General features: G+C 40.4%; 1 protein-coding gene across 1 annotated transcript in view; it reads right to left on the reverse strand.

Annotated features, from left to right (window-relative positions):
* Atpaf1 (ATP synthase mitochondrial F1 complex assembly factor 1) overlaps positions 1 to 18,634 on the reverse strand; it is a 42,587-nt gene that overhangs the window by 15,059 nt on the left and 8,894 nt on the right. Inside the window, exons 5-8 of the mRNA XM_004672140.2 lie at positions 11,655 to 11,705; positions 9,958 to 10,005; positions 6,708 to 6,803; positions 4,342 to 4,449 (exon numbers count right to left, since the gene is read on the reverse strand). Of these exons, the coding sequence (XP_004672197.2) occupies positions 4,342 to 4,449; positions 6,708 to 6,803; positions 9,958 to 10,005; positions 11,655 to 11,705 (303 nt within the window). The remainder of the gene's footprint in view (positions 1 to 4,341; positions 4,450 to 6,707; positions 6,804 to 9,957; positions 10,006 to 11,654; positions 11,706 to 18,634) is intronic.

An 18,634-nucleotide genomic window follows, 5' to 3' on the forward strand; every position in this document is an offset into this window, starting at 1 on the left:
GGCTTCTTTTGTCCTCTAAAATATACTTTAAATAGGGTCAGATGCTGAGCTTTGTTGAAGACAAAAAGTACAGCACAATCTCTGTCATCTTGCCATAGTCAAATCAACCCACTGTATTCACTCCAAATTTCAATTTGAAACATCTATACTTTGTCTATTTCTTTTTTTAAGAAAAAAGGATTTATTTATTTATTTATTTAAGACACACAGAAAGAGAGAGAGAGAGAGAGAGACAGAGAGAGAGAGAGAGAGGGAGAGAGAGGGAGGGAGGGAGGGAGGGAGGGAGGGAGGGAGGGAGGGAGAGAGGGAGAGAGAGGGAGAGGGAGGGAGAGAGGGAGAGGGAGGGAGAGAGAGAGAGGGAGAAAGTGAGATTGGGCACGCCAGGGCCTCTAGCCACTGTAAACAAATTCTATGTGCTACCATGTGTATCTGGCTTACATGGGACCTGGAGAATTGAACCTGGGTCCTTAGGCTTCACAGGCATGCACCTTGACCACTAAGCCATCTCTCCAGCCCTGTCTACTATTTCTTACTTTTCTTGTTTACTCCTAACTCCAACAATCTTCAACCCCACAATTCTGTGTCTAATCTCCTTTATATTTTCATTTCCCTCTTTACACAGCTTTAATCTTCTGGTCAATAATTCTAAACATTCTTTTGCTTTCTACCTTTAGCTTCTTGGCCTCTCAAATACTTCACCATACTGCTTGGCTAACACACAACCCTAGTTAAATTAGCCTACCTGCACAGAACATCACTCTTCCATTTTCCTAGACCATGGATTGGCAAATACTTTCTATAAACTGTGTGTGTGTGTGTGTGTGTGTGTGTAAATATATATAAATATATATACATATATTTTCTTTTGGTTTTTCAAGGTAGGGTCTCACTCGAGCTCAGGCTGACCTGACATTCATTAGGTAGTCTCAGGGTGGCCTTGAACTCATGGCAATCCTCCTACCTCTGCCTCCCGAGTGCTGGGATTAAAGGCATGAGCCACCATGCCCAACTATAAACAGTAAATATTTTAAGCTCTGGAGAGCATACCAATGTAGTCTATTATTTCTCAACTCTCTGCTACAGAGCTAAAGCAGTCACAGGTGATATGTAAATGAAAAAGCATAGGTATGTTCCAATAAAACTTCACTTACAGACACTGAAATTTAAATTTCATAATTTTCATGTCATGAATTATTATTTTTCTTATTTTTTCCCGCTTACCCAGTTAAATATATAGAAAAAAATTCTAACTTATGTATAAGAAAATAAGCACTGGGTTGGATTTACTCTGCAAGCTATAGTTAGCAAACAATTTTATACTTTTTTTTAAAAATTGTTATTTGAGAGAGGAGGAAGTATGGGTGCATCATGGCTACAAATGTATTCCATACACATCTGGCTTTACCTGAGTACTGGGGATTCAAACCCAGGTCAGCAGGCTTTGTATGCAAGTGCCCTTAACCACCAAGCCAAGCTATACAGCCCCACATTCTCTCTTTTGACTCAAATATCTAAACCTATTTCCCATGTCCACTCTAAGCTGATGGCCTTTATCTTTCACAGTGCAATCTGGCAAGCACTTCTATAGGCCACTACCTGTACCACTTAACTGTATCTGTGGCTTCACATGTTAGCATCTCTCCATTAATATACTTTTGGAGAAATATCAAACTCAGAGTTGTCCGCTCAAAAATATTACTTCTTGTGCTGGAGGGATAGCTTGTGAAGCCTAAGAACCCAGGTTCAATTCCCCAGAACCCACATAAGCTGGATGTACAAGGTGGCACATGCATCCAGAGTTTGTTTGTCATGGTTAGAGGCCCTGGCATGCCCATTTTCTGCCCCTTCCCCCGCCGTAAATAAATCAAAATGTTACTTTTCCTCTATGTCTTATGTAGTTGATCTCTCTTCTCTCCACTGGATCTTTCCTATTATCATACAAATGTTATTTATTTCATATTTAAAACATAAAGGCATCCTTGTTTCTACTTCTCTTTTCCATCTAATGTTATACTTTCTCCTTCCCTTTAAAGTGTTATGTTTGGCCTGGAGAGATGGCTTAGCGGTTAAGTGCTTGCCTGTGAAGCCTGAGGACCCCGGTTCAAGGCTTGATTCTCCAGCACCCACATTAGCCAGATGCACAAGGGGGCACACACATCTGGAGTTTGGTTTGCAGTGGCTAGAGGCCCTGGTGCGCCCATTCTCTCTCTATATCTGCCTCTTTCTCTCTCTCTCTCTGTTGCTCTCAAATAAGTAAAAATAAACAAAAAAAAAGTTAAAGTGTTATGTTTACTTTTCCTAACTTCTCTTCCTATCCTCTTATAATTTTTATTTCAGACATGCTTACAATTTAACCCATTCTTTGAAGCTACTCTTAGAAAGGTTTCCAAATGCTCCCATATTTGTAAGACATACTAAATTTTCAGTCTTCATTTCATTTCCCCTATCTATATGCAAGTGAGTTTTGGCCAGCTGAACACTCCTGTTGCTTGAAACATATTAATTTAGCTTCCAGGCATTTTACCATGTGAATTTCCCCCTGTATCACAGATATTCCTTCTGAATCTTCTTTGCTGATGCTTCTTCACCTCTCCAGGACTCAGTTCTTAGACCTCTTTTCCTTTCTTCATTTATTTCCTTGATAATTTCATCCAGTCAGTGGCTCTAAGCACAATCTGTGTTGATAACTCCCATATTTATATCTGCAAGCTAGGCCTTTCCTTTGAACACCAGACTCATATATCTAAGTGCCTATTACTTGAATAACTAATAGACATTTCAGATTTAACATCTATAAGTGAGGTTCTAATTTTTCCTTCCATAACTATTCTTTTTATAATCTTGTCTACCTCAGTTATGGCAATATGTATTTCTAGATAGGACTTTGGGTAACTTTCAGTTAAGTGTGATGGATAGGATGGTTTCAGAGCAACAACAAAAAAACAAAGCAAAACAAAAAACAAAAAAAAAAATGGAGAAACAAGACTGGACAACTTTGGGACTAACTGATAGGAAAGTAAGTCCCCACTGGGGCCTACTGCTCCTGTGAGAAACTAGCTGAGTAACATCATTTCTTTCTCACTATGCAGCTGGTTAAGAGGAAAATAAGTGGCTTTGTAATGGATCTAAAGATGTACTATCTTAAGAGTACCCTGAACCACCCCTGTCAGACAAATAAAATGGAAACAATGGAGCATAAACATAAAAGTGCTCCTGGCACCTGATGTACAGGGAGCACACAATGAGCATCATGAGCTATGGGCATGTGGTTAGCGTGTACAGTAGTGACTTAACTGGGAATGGAAAAGGAGGAAACAGAATCTCTATGTACAGTGAATGTTGTATGCATGAACCATGGGGAGGAGGATAAAAGGACTATTCTTGACTTTGAATTCATCCCTCTACTTCAAAAGTCATTTATTTGTCCATGATCTCTTGTGTGGAATCCCCAGGGCCAGGTGTGTATTGGGCTTAGAATTGGTAGATTTTAGATAGGTACAGGTAAAGATAACATAACTATGCATTATATAACTCCTCATAATTAAACACATTAATGCTTCCCTAGTGAACACATACAAATCTTCAGTTTAAGTGAAGACTTAGCTCCCAAATTACTTTATTTATTTAGTTATTTTCAAGGTAGGGTTTCACTCTAGCTCATGCTGACCTGGATTCACTCTGTAGTCTCAGGGTGGCCTCAAACTCACAGTGATTCTCCTACTTCTGCCTCCTGAGTGCTGGGATTAAAGGCATGTACCACCACACCTGGCCCAAATGACTTTAAAACAGGTAAATTTTTATGACCAAATGGAATAAAAAACTACTTTTTTAAATAAAAATGAAAAAAAAAAAACAAAACTACTTTTAGGGCCAGGCATGGTGCCACATGCCTTTAATCCCAGTACTCAGCAGGCACAGGTAGGAAGAATAGGAAGAGTGTCATGAGTTTGAGGATACCCTGAGGTTCCAGAGTGAATTCCAGGTCAGCCAGGGCTAGAGTGAGACCCACCTTGAAAAACAAAAACAAAAAACAAAAACAACAACAACAACAACAAAAAAATCCAAAAAACTATTTTCAGAGTGTGGGAATTTCAGAGTTGTTGAATAAGTAGCTAAAATCTATGCTAACTTCAACTTCAACTTGGAATAATGTGAGAAAGACAAAATTATTCTCAACTATAAGAAACAAAGTATAGAGCTTGGAGAGAGAGTTCAGTAGTTCAAGATGCTTGATTGCAAAGCCTGCAGGTCTGGGCTTAATTCTCCAGCCACTCACATAAAACCAGAGAGGCAGTGGCAAGGCCATGAAGTAAATCCAAAAAGGTAAATGTTGATTCTTACCAGAAATGTGGAATCCATTTCTGCTGTCATCAGCACTATGCCCTTTTCTTCCTTAAGTTCAGGGTAGTGATATAAAATCAGCTGGCTAGCTGCAGAATCCCCTCGGGTCTGCAAGGAGGAACAGGAGGAACACTCCATCAAAGCTCAATCAGGTACCAGCACAACAAACTACAATTCCAAAGTAACAGTGTAGAGAAAATTCTAGCTCTTAACAGCCCATTTACTGGCTGGCTTGTGAGGGAGGACTGGTATGTGGGGGCGAGGTCAGGCCTGCGAAGCATAGTGAAACTATCAGTTTGCACAGTGTTATTTGTAAGTCTTCCACTGGAAAAGGTTTGGCTTGTTTCCCTGAGAATGTTTATGAAAGGCAGTGAATTCTTCATTGTGGTTATATATTTAAAAACAAAATGGTACAAGCAGCTACCAAATCAAGTTCTAAAGAAAGCAATGTGCCTATGTAACTGCCACCTTTATGAACTAGTACATTTCATAGCTGAAATCCACTCCCCTTGGCTGGTTCAGAAGACTGAGCTCTTTTAAGCTATAGCAAGCACTCGAAGTTTGCACAGGGGCCAGCTTTCTCAGATGCCATTTTAACATAGAATCTGATAAGAGCAAGAGAAAAATGGGAGGCATAAATTCATGAAGTATGGCCAGTGCAGTGGTCACCAGAGCTCAAGTCGAGACCAGGAAAAGAGGTTGAATTTAAAGCTAAAGTCTTTACATAGAGTACATTCAAAAACAAATCTTTGGGCTTCATCTCTAAAATCTAAGCAAGAATCCTTTTAATTATCATATCTAACTAGTGACAAGGTACTTTTCTTTTTCTTTTTTTTGGTTTTTCCAGGTAGGGTCTCGCTAACCTGGAATTCACTATGTAGTCTCAGGGTGGCCTTGAACTCATGGTGATCCTCCTACCTCTGCCTCAGAAGTGCTGAGATTAAAGGCATGCACCACCACACTGGGCAACAAGGTACTCTTAATAGTTCAGCTTCTTACTACTTTCAAATAGACTTCTAATATTATAATGATCATTTTGATCTTAATCCCAATAGATATGAATCATATTTTAGAAGAACTAAGAACCCTTCCTGAGGGTTTTTATGAAATTAATAGGTGATAACATAACAAACACACAATACTTCTCAATCCATCTAAGAAAAAAAATTACTAGAGATACAAGTTGAAAATCCGTCTATAGCCCCTTTCCAATCTCATTCTAGAGTTAACATCTATTCTGTATTTGGTGTCTGTCATTCCTTTCCATACTTTTTGTTTTTTTTCAAGGTGAGGTTTCACTCTAATCCAGGCTGATCTGGAATTCACTATGTAATCTCAGGCTGGCCTAAAACTCAGTGATCCTCCTACCTCTATGTCCTGAGTGCTGGGATTAAAGGCATGTGCTACCACACTTGATCTGTCCATGTTTTTATGCTTTTAATTTTCCTCCTATACTTGGATATGAGCTTCATGAGGACAGGGTCCTTTTCTTGTAGATCTACGATCCAATGATTAGGTTCATAGGCTCTGGAGTCACATAACCTGGACTCAAACCCAGTCTACCACTTAGCAATGTGAACTAACTTCTCTAAGTTCACTTTCTTCTATGTAAATAGAAATAATAACCATTTCATGGCATATTTATGATAATTACCTAACAATGCATATAAAATACCCATTACATAATGAATATAATAAGTGTTGGTTAATATAATATATACTCAATAAATTATTATAAAATAACAATGTGAAAATATGCTCCCTCATTCTATTTTATACCCTTTGCCCCAACTTTAAAACCAATATAATACATTTATTTGAATCAGATGTGGGCTCCAAATACAGAATGCCAGTTCCAGTTATTATGATTTAAAATATTAACTCTGAATCTAGATTTTTACTAGTATTTGGGAATACAACAAAGAAAAAAAAGAGAGCAAATAAAGTAACATTGATTAAATGAAAACTATTTACATAGCTCTTTGAAAGATGCTGATTTGGTTAATAAAACACAGTTAAGACAGGGAGCTTGTCTCAATGGGCTAATACACATTGGGTAAAGAGATAATAACTTGACTTAGCTATTTTTGTTAAGTAAAGCACATGCACTTAAGTTGTTCCTCTGGGAAGGAGACAAAGGATACCAGATGTAGTCAGATAAGGTGTTCTGGGTTCTAATGTCTTGGCATTAAGTGAGGGCCAGAAAACTAGTCACTATTTAGTGTGTGACAATTCATCAGTGCCACAGCAAGTATTGCTGGAAGTTAGTATTCCGTACCCTAGCTCTCAGGAAGGGCTCCTGATTCCATCAAAGTGTAGGCCTCTTTCTTCTGTTCCTTCTATTCTGTAGAGCACAAGCCACCTACCTGAATGTTTATAAGCGCAGTGAAGTGGAGCTCAGTACCTGTCCATTGTCCTACAAAGAACTCATAACCTTCCCTTCTTGGTAGTGCACAAAGAAACTGTGGGGAAAAGATGCACATGTCAAGACAGATGAATAAATGAAGTCATTTTCTCTATGCCTAACCACTTGTACCAACCACTAAACTTCTTTAATGATTAACTTTTCCTCCCTTGAGACAAGGTCTCATATATCCTAGGCTGGCATCAAATTCACTAGGCATACAGCCAAAGATGAACTTGAACTTCTGATTCCCTTTGCCCCTGCTTCTTAAGTGCTAGGATTACAAGTATGTGTGACTATGCCTGGTTTATGTAGTGCTGGGAATTGAACCCAGGGATCCATGCAAGCTAGGCAACCACTCTACTGAGCTACATTCCCAGCCTGTATGCTTGGCTTTTAAAACACTTTTTAAATTATGAAATTCATATATGTGGTACTATAACAAACACCCATATTTCTCAACCTAAAAAAAAGCATTAAAGATATGATTTAAAGACCATTTCCAATTTCATTCAGAATACTCTGTATTTGGTGTCTGTCATTTTCTTCTATGTTACTTGTTTATTTGGTAGAGAGATAGAGAAGAGAGAAAGAAGCGGATACAAAGAGAGAGAGAGAGAGAGAGAGAGAGAGAGAGAAAATGGCATGGTAGGGTCTATAGCCATTGCAAACAAACTCCAGATGCATGCGCCACCTTGTTCATCTGGCTTTACGTGGGTACTGGGAAATTGAATCTGGGTTCTTTAGCTTTGCATGCAAGTGCCTTAACCACTAAGCCATCTCTTTAGCCCTCTTCCATGTATACATGTGTACAGACATGTGCAGGTGTGCAAGAACATATGCATGTGTGAAGGCCAGAGGACAATCTTGCATCTTGCTCTTTAAATTCAAGTTTTTTAAAGACAAGGTTTCTCATTGGGTCCTAAGGTTTCAAAGGCAAGCTCCTTAATAGCTAAGCCATTTCTCTAGCCCTGTTCTCTTTATTTATAAGATTTATTTTATTTTATTTATTTACTTTAGACAGAGATAGAGACACAGACAAAAACACAGACAGTGAGTACAGGCATGCCAGGGTCTTCTGCCACTGCAACAAACTTTAGATGCACACGCCACTTTGTGCATTTGGCTTTATGTGGGTACTGGGGAATTAAACTCAGGCTGTCAGACTTTGCAAGCAAGCGCCTCCAACTACTGAGCCATCACTCCATTCCAACTTTTTTTTTTTTTTGAGTCAGGGTCTCACTCTAGTCCAGACTGACCTCGCACTCACAGTGAGCCTCCTACCTTTGCCTCCAAGTACTGGTATATGCTACCATGTCTAGCATTGTAAGATTTTAAATATAACTTGGACTGCTTCTACATTTTAGCTATGGCGAATAATACTGCAAGGAACATAGGCATATGAATAAAATGTTTTACTTAAAATTTTTTTTTTGGTTTATTGTTATTTATTTATTTGAGAGCGACAGAGAGAAAAAGGGGGGAGGGGGAGAAAGAGAGGGAGAGAATGGGCACACCAGGGCTTCCAGCCACTGCAAACGAACTCCAGACACATGTGCCCCTTGTGCATCTGGCTAACATGGGTCTTGAGGAATCTAGCCTAGAACTGGGATCCTTAGGCGTCACAAGCAAGCGCTTAATGGCTAAGCCATCTCTCCAGCCCAAAATATTTTACTCTTGATGAGACCTATTTCAAAAAAATTTTCCCTTTTATAGATTGTACTTTTTGTGATATACTTAAGAAAATTTTGCCAAACCAAATGTAAGATTTCCCTTTTTATTTTCTTTTATTAGTTCCATTTATATCTACAATATCTTTTTTTTTTTTTTTTTTAATTTTTCGAGGTAGGGTCTCACTCTAGCCCAGGCTGACCTGGAACTCACTATGTGGTCTCAGGGTGGCCTCGAACTCTCAAGATCCTCCTACCTCTGCCTCCTGAGTGCTGGGATTAAAGGCGTGCGCCACCACGCCCGGCTTCTACAATATCTTTTAAATGTATTTTATTTTATTTTTAAAAATATTTTTATTTATTTATTTGATAGAGAAAGAAGAAGAAAGAGAGAGAAAGAGAGAATGGGTACACCAGGGCCACCAGCCACTGCAGACGAACTCCAGATGTGTGCACCCCCTTGTGTATCTGGCTAACATGGGTCCTGGTGAATTAAACCTGGGTCCTTTGGCTTTGCAGGAAAACACCTTAACCTCTAAGCTATCTCCCCAGCCCTATATCTATAATATTTTAATTAATTAATTAATTTTTTGGTTTTTTGAGGTAAGAGCTCACTCTAGCTCAGGCTGACCTGGATTTCACTATGCTTTTTATTTATTTATATGAGAGAGAGAGAGAGAGAGAGAGAGAGAAAGAAAGTGCAAGAGCAAGTGCAAGAGCAAGTATGGGCATGTCAGGGCCTCCTGCCACTACAAACTCTAGATGCATACTCCACTTTGTGCATCTGGCTTTATGTGTGGGCACTGGGGAAATTGAACCCAGGCCATCAGGCCTTGCAAGCTAGCACCTTTAACCATTGAGCCATCTCCCCAGTCCTATTTTTTTTTTTTTTTAATTTTTTGATGCAGGGCCTCATTTGTAGCCCAGGCTGTAGCCAAGGATGTCTTCAAACTCACAGTGATTTTATTACCTCAGCTTCCCAAGTGCTAGGATTAAAGGCATAAGTCAACACACCTGGCTTTATAATGTATTTTGAGTCAAATCTGCATGAAATGTGAGGTAAGGGTGGAAATTCATTATTTTTCCCACATAAGTATCCACTTATTTTAGCACTATTTGTTGAAAAGATTAACTTGGCAACTTCTGGTGAAAGACAGCCCAGCACAGATAGGTCAGTCCACTTCTGAAACTTCTATTGTGTTTCATTAATTTATATGTCTCCTCTTTATGACAGTATAACACTTAAAAAATATTTTTATTTATTTACTTGAGAGAAACAGGCAGAGAGACAGAATGGGTGCACCAGGGCCTCCAGCCACTGCAAACGTGTGCACCCTCTTGTGCATCTGGCTAATGTGGGTCCTGGGGAATCGCGCCTAGAACCAGGGTACTTAGGCTTCACAGGCAAGTGCTTAACCGCTAAGCCATCTCTCCAACCCATAATAATAATGTGAGATTGTATAGAACATGATGGGACTGGCTGGAAAACACCTGGTTTGGAAGCATTCATAAGCAATCCTTACATCGTCACCACAAACTTACTGTTGGGCAAGACTGAGAACGTTTCCAGATCAAATCAAACTTCTCTTTCTGTAAATTAGAAAAGAATAAAACTAATTCACAAACAGGAAAACATGAAAAGTCCACCATCACAATTAAACCTGACAAGACTAGATTCTAGAACTATACAACTAAAACAACCTATGTTCTACCAATTACAAATCACTGTGATGACAGAAAGATTGGAAAAGATATATGCTTTGCTGTTGTTCACTGTACAAATTATGTGTGACTAAGTGCTCCAGTGCTCCAAACCCTTTAGGGAGCTCTGTCAATACAAAGGAGAACTGAGAAGGCTTGTTTAACAATGAAATTGTGTAAAAGATTGAAAATGCAATGAAAAGTACAGATTAAAGGCATGTTCTACCACTTCCAGCTGGCTTTTGGTTTCTTGAGAGGGTCTTACTATGTAGTTATGGTTATCCTGTAACTTGCTATGTAGCCCAAGTTGACATTGAACTTGGAGCAGTTCTTCTGCCTCTTCCTTTCAAATGCTAGGCTTGTAGGTGTATGCCATCATACTCAGCTCCAATAGGTTTTTGATATTGTAACAAGTGCAATGAAAACTGCTTGGGCTGTTGAATTTATGAAGGTATGTGTGTTTTAAGAAGTAAAGGGGGGCTGGAGAAATGGCTCAGCAGTTAAAGGCACTTGTTTGACTGCCCAGGTTTGACTCAAGCACTCATTCTCTCTCTCAAATAAACAAAGAAAAGTTAAAAAACAGATAGGGAAACCTCCATAACAGTAAAAAGGTTTAGCTTTATCCTATGTATATGTTTTCCTTCTTAATCATATTCATGTAAATCTAGAAAATATATTGTGTTCTGCAGTGTACTTTAGGGTAAGAAACAATTTTTTTTTAAAAGAGACAGAGAGTGAGTATGGGCATGCCAGGGCCTTATCCTGCTTCAAAGAAACTCAAGAAGCATGTGCTACTTTGTGCATCTGGCTTTATATGGGTTCTGGGAGATTGAGCCTGGGCTGTCATGCTTTGCAAGCAAGTACCTTTAACTGCCGAGCTATCACTCTAGCCCAAGACAAAATCTTAACCAGAGAAGACAGTAATATCCCTTTCTACTCATAGACCATCAGGGCCAAGAAATGGTCAGTGGTTATCTCCAACACAGCAATTTCAGGAAGAGAAAAATCTATGTTGTTTATAGGCAAGAAGAGAAGAAAGCTATGTTACCAGCTCTGTCTTAACTTCTAGCAGCTTAGTTGGAAAAATGGTAACGAAATACATCTGGAAATTACTCAGAAACACAAATTCATACCATCTTCCCTTGTTAGAAACTTGACTCAGAGATATTTCTAAACAAAGAAGTAGGAAAGCAAAAGCCATAAATATACCATATCCAATCTTTGGTGTTTAGGGTATAATAAAAACCCTCAAAGCCAGGTGTGGTGGTATATGCCTTTAATTCCAGCACTCGTGAGGCAGAGGTAAGAGTATCACTGTGAGTTTGAGGCTACCTGGAGACTACATAGTGAATAACGGGTCAGCCTGGGCTAGAGTGAGACCCTACCTCAGAAAAAAACCAAACAAAACAAAACTCAGAGCTGTAAAATATAAGGTCTCAAGATGCCATAAACTCAGGATAAGGAAAGCCAACTACCCAACAAGGTTGGAGTCCTGATCTTCATGCTGTAATACTATCATATCTCCTCAAAATACTTACAGGAATAACTGCGTAGACTGTATCTTTTGCTGAAAAATACTGTTGCCAAATCTGAAACAAATGAATAAATATGCTGTGACATATGGGTAATCTTTTCAAAATATTTATTTGGTTATTAGTGGGGCGGAAGGGATAATGAGCACACCAGGGCCTCCTGCCATTGAAAATGAACCCCACGCCACTTTCTGCATCTGCCTTTATGTGGATACTGGGGAATTGAACCTGGGCCATCAGGGTTTGCAAGTAAGCTCTTTTAACCTCTGAGACATCTCTCTAGTCCCCAGTGGGTAATACTTTCTTTTTTCTTTTTTTTAACTTTATTTGAGAGTGACAGAGAGAGAAAGTGGCAGAGAGGGAGGAAGAATGGGCGCGCCAGGGCTTCCAGCCACTGCAAACAAACTCCAGATGTGTGTGGCCCCCTGTGCATCTGGCTAATGTGGGTCCTGGGGAATTGTGCCTCAAACTGGGGTCCTTAGGCTTTATAGGCAAGCGCTTGGCCACCAAATCATCTCTCCAGGGCCCCAGTGGGTAATATTTTCAATAGTGACAACTTTCAGTGCTCTGAGTATTATGCTTTTGATAACAGAGAGGGAAAAGAAAACATTAAAATACTTTCGGAGGGGGGGTTGAGGTGGAGCCTTGCTCTAACCCAGGCTGACCTGGAATTTACTATGTCGTCTCAGGGTAACCTTGAACTCACAGTTATTCTCCTACCTAGGCCTCCTGAGTGCTGGGATCAAAGATGTGTACCATCATGACCAGCTGAAATACTTTTTCTAACTAGTATATGATTACAAAAAAAATCAAGCTGGGCGTGGTGACGCACGCCTTTAATCCCAGCACTCAGGAGGCAGAGGTAGAAGGAGCACCGTGAGTTTGATGCCACCCTGAGACGACATAGTGAATTCCAGGTCAGCCTGGACTACAGTGAAACCCTACCTCGAAAAACCAACAACAAAAAAAATTGATGCCATGTATCTTTTTGGATTAAACTATAACTCTTAATAACATCTGAATACTTGTATACTTCTGTGAATAATTCTAATACCTTTATGACCCTTGAAATTATTTTTCTCAAGATGTACCTGGTATATATAGATAACCTGTTTTTTTTTCACAGATTCTTTCTTCCCACCCCAACCAACTGTGGGCCTTCTCAGAGTTCAGTGTCTACAGTCAGGTGAACCTGGGTACAATCCTAATTCTGATCATCTACTAGCTATGCTAACTAGGGCAGATCACCGAAGCTCCCTAAATAGTCTGAATAGAGCAGCAACGACACTCTCACAAGACTGTTGTGAAGATTCACTGAACTAATATAACTCTGCCTGGCAAAGTAAATACTAAAAATAATGTTAGCTCTTATTAACTACTAGTGCCATATGTGGGGATTTGAATGAAATGTCCCCCATAGGCTCATGTGTTTTGAATACTTAAACCCAACTGGTGGTAATGTGGGAAGGTGAGGTGGAGCCTTGTGGAGGAGGTGTGTCACTGGAGGCAGGCTTTGGTATAACATGGCCGGGGCTCCAAGCCCTGTACTCAAGACTACTTCCTTCAAGCTGCTGCAAAGATCGGATGCCTCCTGTCTGTCTGCTGTTGCCATGCTTTCTCTACCATTACGAAATCTCCCCTCAATACAGTAATCTGAAATAAACCTTTTCCTTCCATCAGCTGCTTCTGGTCAGGTGTTTTTCCCCAGTAACAAGAAGGTAACTGCAACAGAAAATTAGCCCTGAGAAATAGGGCTGTTGATGTAGTGACTCTGATCATGTGGGTTTTAGTCTTTTGGAACTAGTTTGTAGGAAGCAAGGATTTAGAATTTTGGACTAGATCTAAACAGAGCTTAATGGACCTCTCTAGTGGAAGTTTGAAAGGTAGCAATGTGGAGAGAACTATGGTCTGTGAAGCTTCAGCTTGTGAGCTTCAGAGGGTAAAAAGGACTTTATTTGGAATGGGGTTAGTGACAGTTTGTGTGTTATTCTGGCATTATTCTGCTTGTATCCTGAGAACTTGAGCAAAGTTGAATTCAGAACTGGACTGGTATGCTTGGTGTAGTAAGAGCCAAAGGATATGAAAGCTGTAAAGTTTGGCATAGAAGAAAGTGTGTAACTGTTTAAGAGATTACCACCTCTGAGGGTTAGCTGGCTTTTCTGCATTGGGAGTGCTGATTCTTGTGAAAGTAGGGTACCTGAAGTAAGAATGCTGAAGAAGTTTCTTGCTCCTCAAAGATGTACTTCTCCCGAATCAACAAACTTGGCAATGTTGCCCACCTGGTACTAAAGTATGATAAATGCAGTAAACACTGAGTCAGGAAGCTATGAAGGGTTCATAAAAGTCACTTAGGCTAGACAATGCAAAACAGGGTTGAAGCCCATTCATGGAGGCCATATCAGGGAGTTGTGAAGATGAACTCTGAATTGAAGTGAATCTCCCATGATTTGGGGTATTTGAGGACTATGGGATGGTCACCAAGTGGCACAGTGTTTCCCAAGTCTTCTGGAACCCAGAGGATTTCATCAGGAATCCTAGATGACAGACATGAAACTGCAGGATTTGATGCTTGCATTGATGGTTTTGAATCCTGCACTGGTCCAATCGTTCCTTGCAAGCCCCTATTCCTCCCTTTCTAAATGATAATGTTTAATCTATTATATCTATTATGTGTTGGAAGTAAGTACCTTTTGCAACTTGGGCTTATAGTCAAGACTATCTTGAGTCTCATGTGAGACTTTAGACTTTAAAAAAAAATTATTATTTGTTTGGGGGGGGGCACAGAGAGAAATAAAGAGAATAGATGTGCTAGGGCCTTCAGCTGCTGCAAACAAAATCCAGACATGTGCACTCCCTTGTGCATGTATGTGACATTGTATGCTTGCATCACTGTGCATCTGGCTTACCTGGGACCTAGAGATTTGAACAGGAGTTCTTAGGCTTTGCAGACAAGCGCCTTAACCACAAAGCCATCTCTCCAGCCTCACACTTAGACTTTTGAAGTTTTGGGACTATGCAAAGACTATTTAAAGTTAGACTGAATGCATTTTGCATAAGATGGTCATGAATCTATGGGGCTCAGGGACAGAATGTGGTAGTTTGAATAAAATGTTCCCCACAGGCTCATGTATTTTTGTTTGGTTTTTTCCTCAATTTTTATTAACAATTTCCATGATTATAAAAAATAGCCTATGGTAATACCCCCCCCCACTTTCCCCTTTGAAATTCCATTCTCCCATCATATCCCCCTCCCCATCTCAATCAGTCTCTCTTATTTTGATGTCATGATTTTTTCCTCCTCTTATGATGGTCTTGTGTAGGTAATGTCAGGCACTATGAGGTCATGGATATCCAGACCATTTTATGTCTGGAGAGAGCATGTTGTAAGGAGTCCTACCCTTCCTTTGGCTCTTACAGTCTTTCCGCCACCTCTTCCGCATTAGACCCTGAGGCTCATGTATTTTGAATGCTAGGTCTCCTGATGGTGGTAATTTGGAAGGTTATTGGGCCTTTGAGAGGTAGATCCTCATTGTGGGGAGGTGGTGTGTTGCTGGAGGAAGGCTTTGGGGTAACATAGCTCAGCTCCAAGCCCAGTACTCAGACTATTTCCTTCAAGCTGCTGTGGAGAAGTGACAGCCCCTGACAGTCTTCTCTTGCCATACTTTGCCCACCATGATGGACCTCCACCAAAAAAAAAGAAAGCCCTATAAGCTGAAATAAACCCTTTCCTTCCATCAACTTCTTCTGGTCAGGTATTTTGTCCAAGTAACGAGAAGGAAACTGCTATACCATATTACAGGCAGCTCTTAAAATCTTGCTTCCAGCTGGGTGTGGTGGCTCACAACTTTAATCCCTGCACTCGGGAGGCAGAGGTAGGAGGATTGCTGTGAGTTCGAGGCCACCCTGAGAATACAGATTGAATTCCAGGTCAGCATGGGCTAGTGAGACCCTACCTAGAAAAAAAAAAAAAAAAGAAGAAGAAATCTTGCTTCCAGAAAGTCTTACTTATGAGAAGCAGACAATATGTTGGGTCTATGATATATCAGTCAGAAATCTTCTCTCTGGCTCACATCAATGAACAGGAAGGACACAATTGAATGCCAAATAATGCAAATGCCCAAAGGTGGGGAGTACATTTATATATTATGAAACTGTAAAATAGTGATAAGGAAAAATTGTTCATAGCTATATTACCCTAGAACTGCTGTTCCCCCCACCCCCAAGTTGGGTCTCTAGCCCAGGCTAACCTGAAACTCACCCTGTAGTCAGTCATATCATACAAACTCAGCGCAGATTTGAGACCATTGTATGTATAAATTGCACTATTTCTTTTTTTTCTTTTCTTTTTCTTTTTTGAGGTAGGGTCTCACTCTAGCCCAGGCTGACCTGGAATTCACTGTGTAGTCTCAGGGTGGCCTCAAACTCACAGCAATCCTCCTACCTCTGCCACCTGAGTGCTGGGATTAAAGGTATGCACCACCATGCCCGGCTGCACTGGCTTTTTCAAAAAATATTTTATTATTTATTTATTTATTTGAGAGAGAGAGAGAGAGAGAGAAAGAGAAAGAAGGAGAGGGAGGGAGGGAGGGATACAGAAATAGGCAAGTTGAGAGAGAGAGAGAATGGGCATGCCAGGGCCTTCAGCCATTGCAAACAAACTCCAGGTGCATGTGCCCCCTTGTGCATCTGGCTTACATGGGTCCTGGGGAATCAAACTGGAATCCTTTGGCTTTACAGGCAAGCGCCTTAACTGCTAAGCCATCTTTACAGCCCCCACTGTTTCTTTTTTTAATTTTTTGTTTATTTTTATTTATCTATTTGAGAGTGACACAGAGAGAAAGATACAGATAGAGAGAGAGAGAGAATGGGTGTGCCAGGGCCTCCAGCTACTGCAAACAAACTCCAGATGCGTATGCCCCCTTGTGCATCTGGCTAATGTGGGTCCTAGGGAATGGAGCCTCGAACTGGGGTCCTTAGGCTTCACAGGCAAGCATGTAACCGCTAAGCCATCTCTCCAGCTCCCCACTGTTTTTAATATATGTGGTATGACAGAATTAACAGTACAAAGTATATGTTTAGAACCAAGGGTACAGTATAGTTTGAGATGCAACATGGGTGAGTGCTGCCAAAAAACACCTCATATTCACTATGGATTTGATTTTTGAATTAATTTTTGGTCGTAAAGTGCTTTTGAGTATGTGTGTTTTGGTTTTTCAAGGTAGCGTCTCACTCTAGCCCAGGCTGACATGGAATTCACTATGGAGTCTCAGGATGGCCTTGAACTCACGGCAATCCTCCTACCTCTGCCTCCCAGGTGCTGGTATTAAAGGCGTGCACTAGCACGCCCGGAGTAAAGTGCTTTTGAATGTTGCCAAATTTTTCATGAGAAGCTGTGGTCTAAGCCCTGGTTCCTGACACAGAGCTACTTAAAGAAGCACTCGACCCAAGTTAAGGAAAAGTGCCAGAGGCGGGATAATCAACTGTATTCTGAACATGGACTAAGAACAATAAAGGGCTGGAGAGCTGGCTTAGCACTTAAGGTATTTGCCTGCAAAGCCACAGGATCCCAGTTCAATTCTCCATGCCCCAGGTAAGCCAGATGCACAAGGGGGCCCATGTGTTTGAAGTTCGTTTGCAGTGGCTAGAGGCCCTGGCACGCCCATTCCCTCTCTCTCTTTCTGCCTCTTTCTCTGTCTGTCACTCTCAAATAAATAAATAAACAAAAAAAATTAAAAAACAAAAAACAGTGGGGCTGTAAAGATGGCTTAGCAGTTAAGGCACTTGCCTGCAAAGCCAAAGGATCCCAGTTTGATTCCCCAGGACCCATGTAAGCCAGAGGCACAAGGGGACACAGGTATCTGGAGTTTGTTTGCAGTGGCTGGAGGCCCTGCATGCTCATTCTTTCTCTCTCTCCCTCTCTGCCTCTTTCTCCCTATCAAGTAAATAAATAAATAAATTAATTAAAAAATAGATTTTTAAAAAGAGCAATGTAAACAAGGATTGGGAAGATGAACACATAGGGCAGGAGGAGATAAGACCATGTTTCAAGTAGAGAATGACAGTATTGGCAAAGAAGTAGGCAAATGCATCACAACCAAGGCGACATCTGTATGAGCTGGTGTGAAGAAATAGGTCATCCTTTAGAGTTTGTCCACTAGCCAACATTCCCATCAAATCCAAAGTCTGATCTAGTTTACCAACAGAGTGCAAAGGAATATTCCCTCCTAAGATTTATATTAATACAGCCTAAGGTTGCATTTAGTTTTCTTCTCTCTCCTTCTGTTCTTCTTCCTCTCCTTCTCCTCTACCCAAAACATCTTCTCATTTTAAAGACAGTATATTCTGATTATTTTGATTTGATTTCTATTACAGTTTATGAATCAACACTGAGACTTAGGAGATCGATAGATATTTCAGAGTCTAGGTGAGCTTTCAACTGCCACAAGACTAATTTAGCCAACACAAATTAGTATGTAAAACCCTAAGTGTAAATGAACCTCTATGATTAGGCTTCCTAAGCTTGGCTTCTCTCTCTCCTCAATGGCATGCCCATGTTCCATCAACACTTCTTCCCAAAACAGCCTGAGGTTTCCTAATGAAATTGACATTTAGTAGGTATTCATCAATGTTTTCTAAAATAAAAGATTCAATATCTAAAGGAAATACATAGCAACTAGTACAACTTCCTTGAAGTGAAATGATGCAGAGTCAAACAGACACGTACTTGGATTTTAGCTCTACCACCAGCTAAGTTATTTATAACCTCTGTTTTTGTTTTGAGACAGGGCCTCATTATATAGCCCAGGCTGGCCTTGAACTTACTATACAGCCCAGGCTAACCTTGAATTAACAATCTTCTTGCCTTAGTCTCTCAGGTGCTGAGATTATGGGTATGCATCACTGAGCCTAGCAGTGAATCATTTTATTTTTACTTATTTGTTTGACAGAGAAAGAGGAAGGGAGAAATGGAGGGAGGGAGGGAGGGG

The sequence above is a fragment of the Jaculus jaculus genome, chromosome 5, assembly GCF_020740685.1.
Source record: "Jaculus jaculus isolate mJacJac1 chromosome 5, mJacJac1.mat.Y.cur, whole genome shotgun sequence".
Taxonomy (NCBI): Eukaryota; Metazoa; Chordata; class Mammalia; order Rodentia; family Dipodidae; genus Jaculus; species Jaculus jaculus.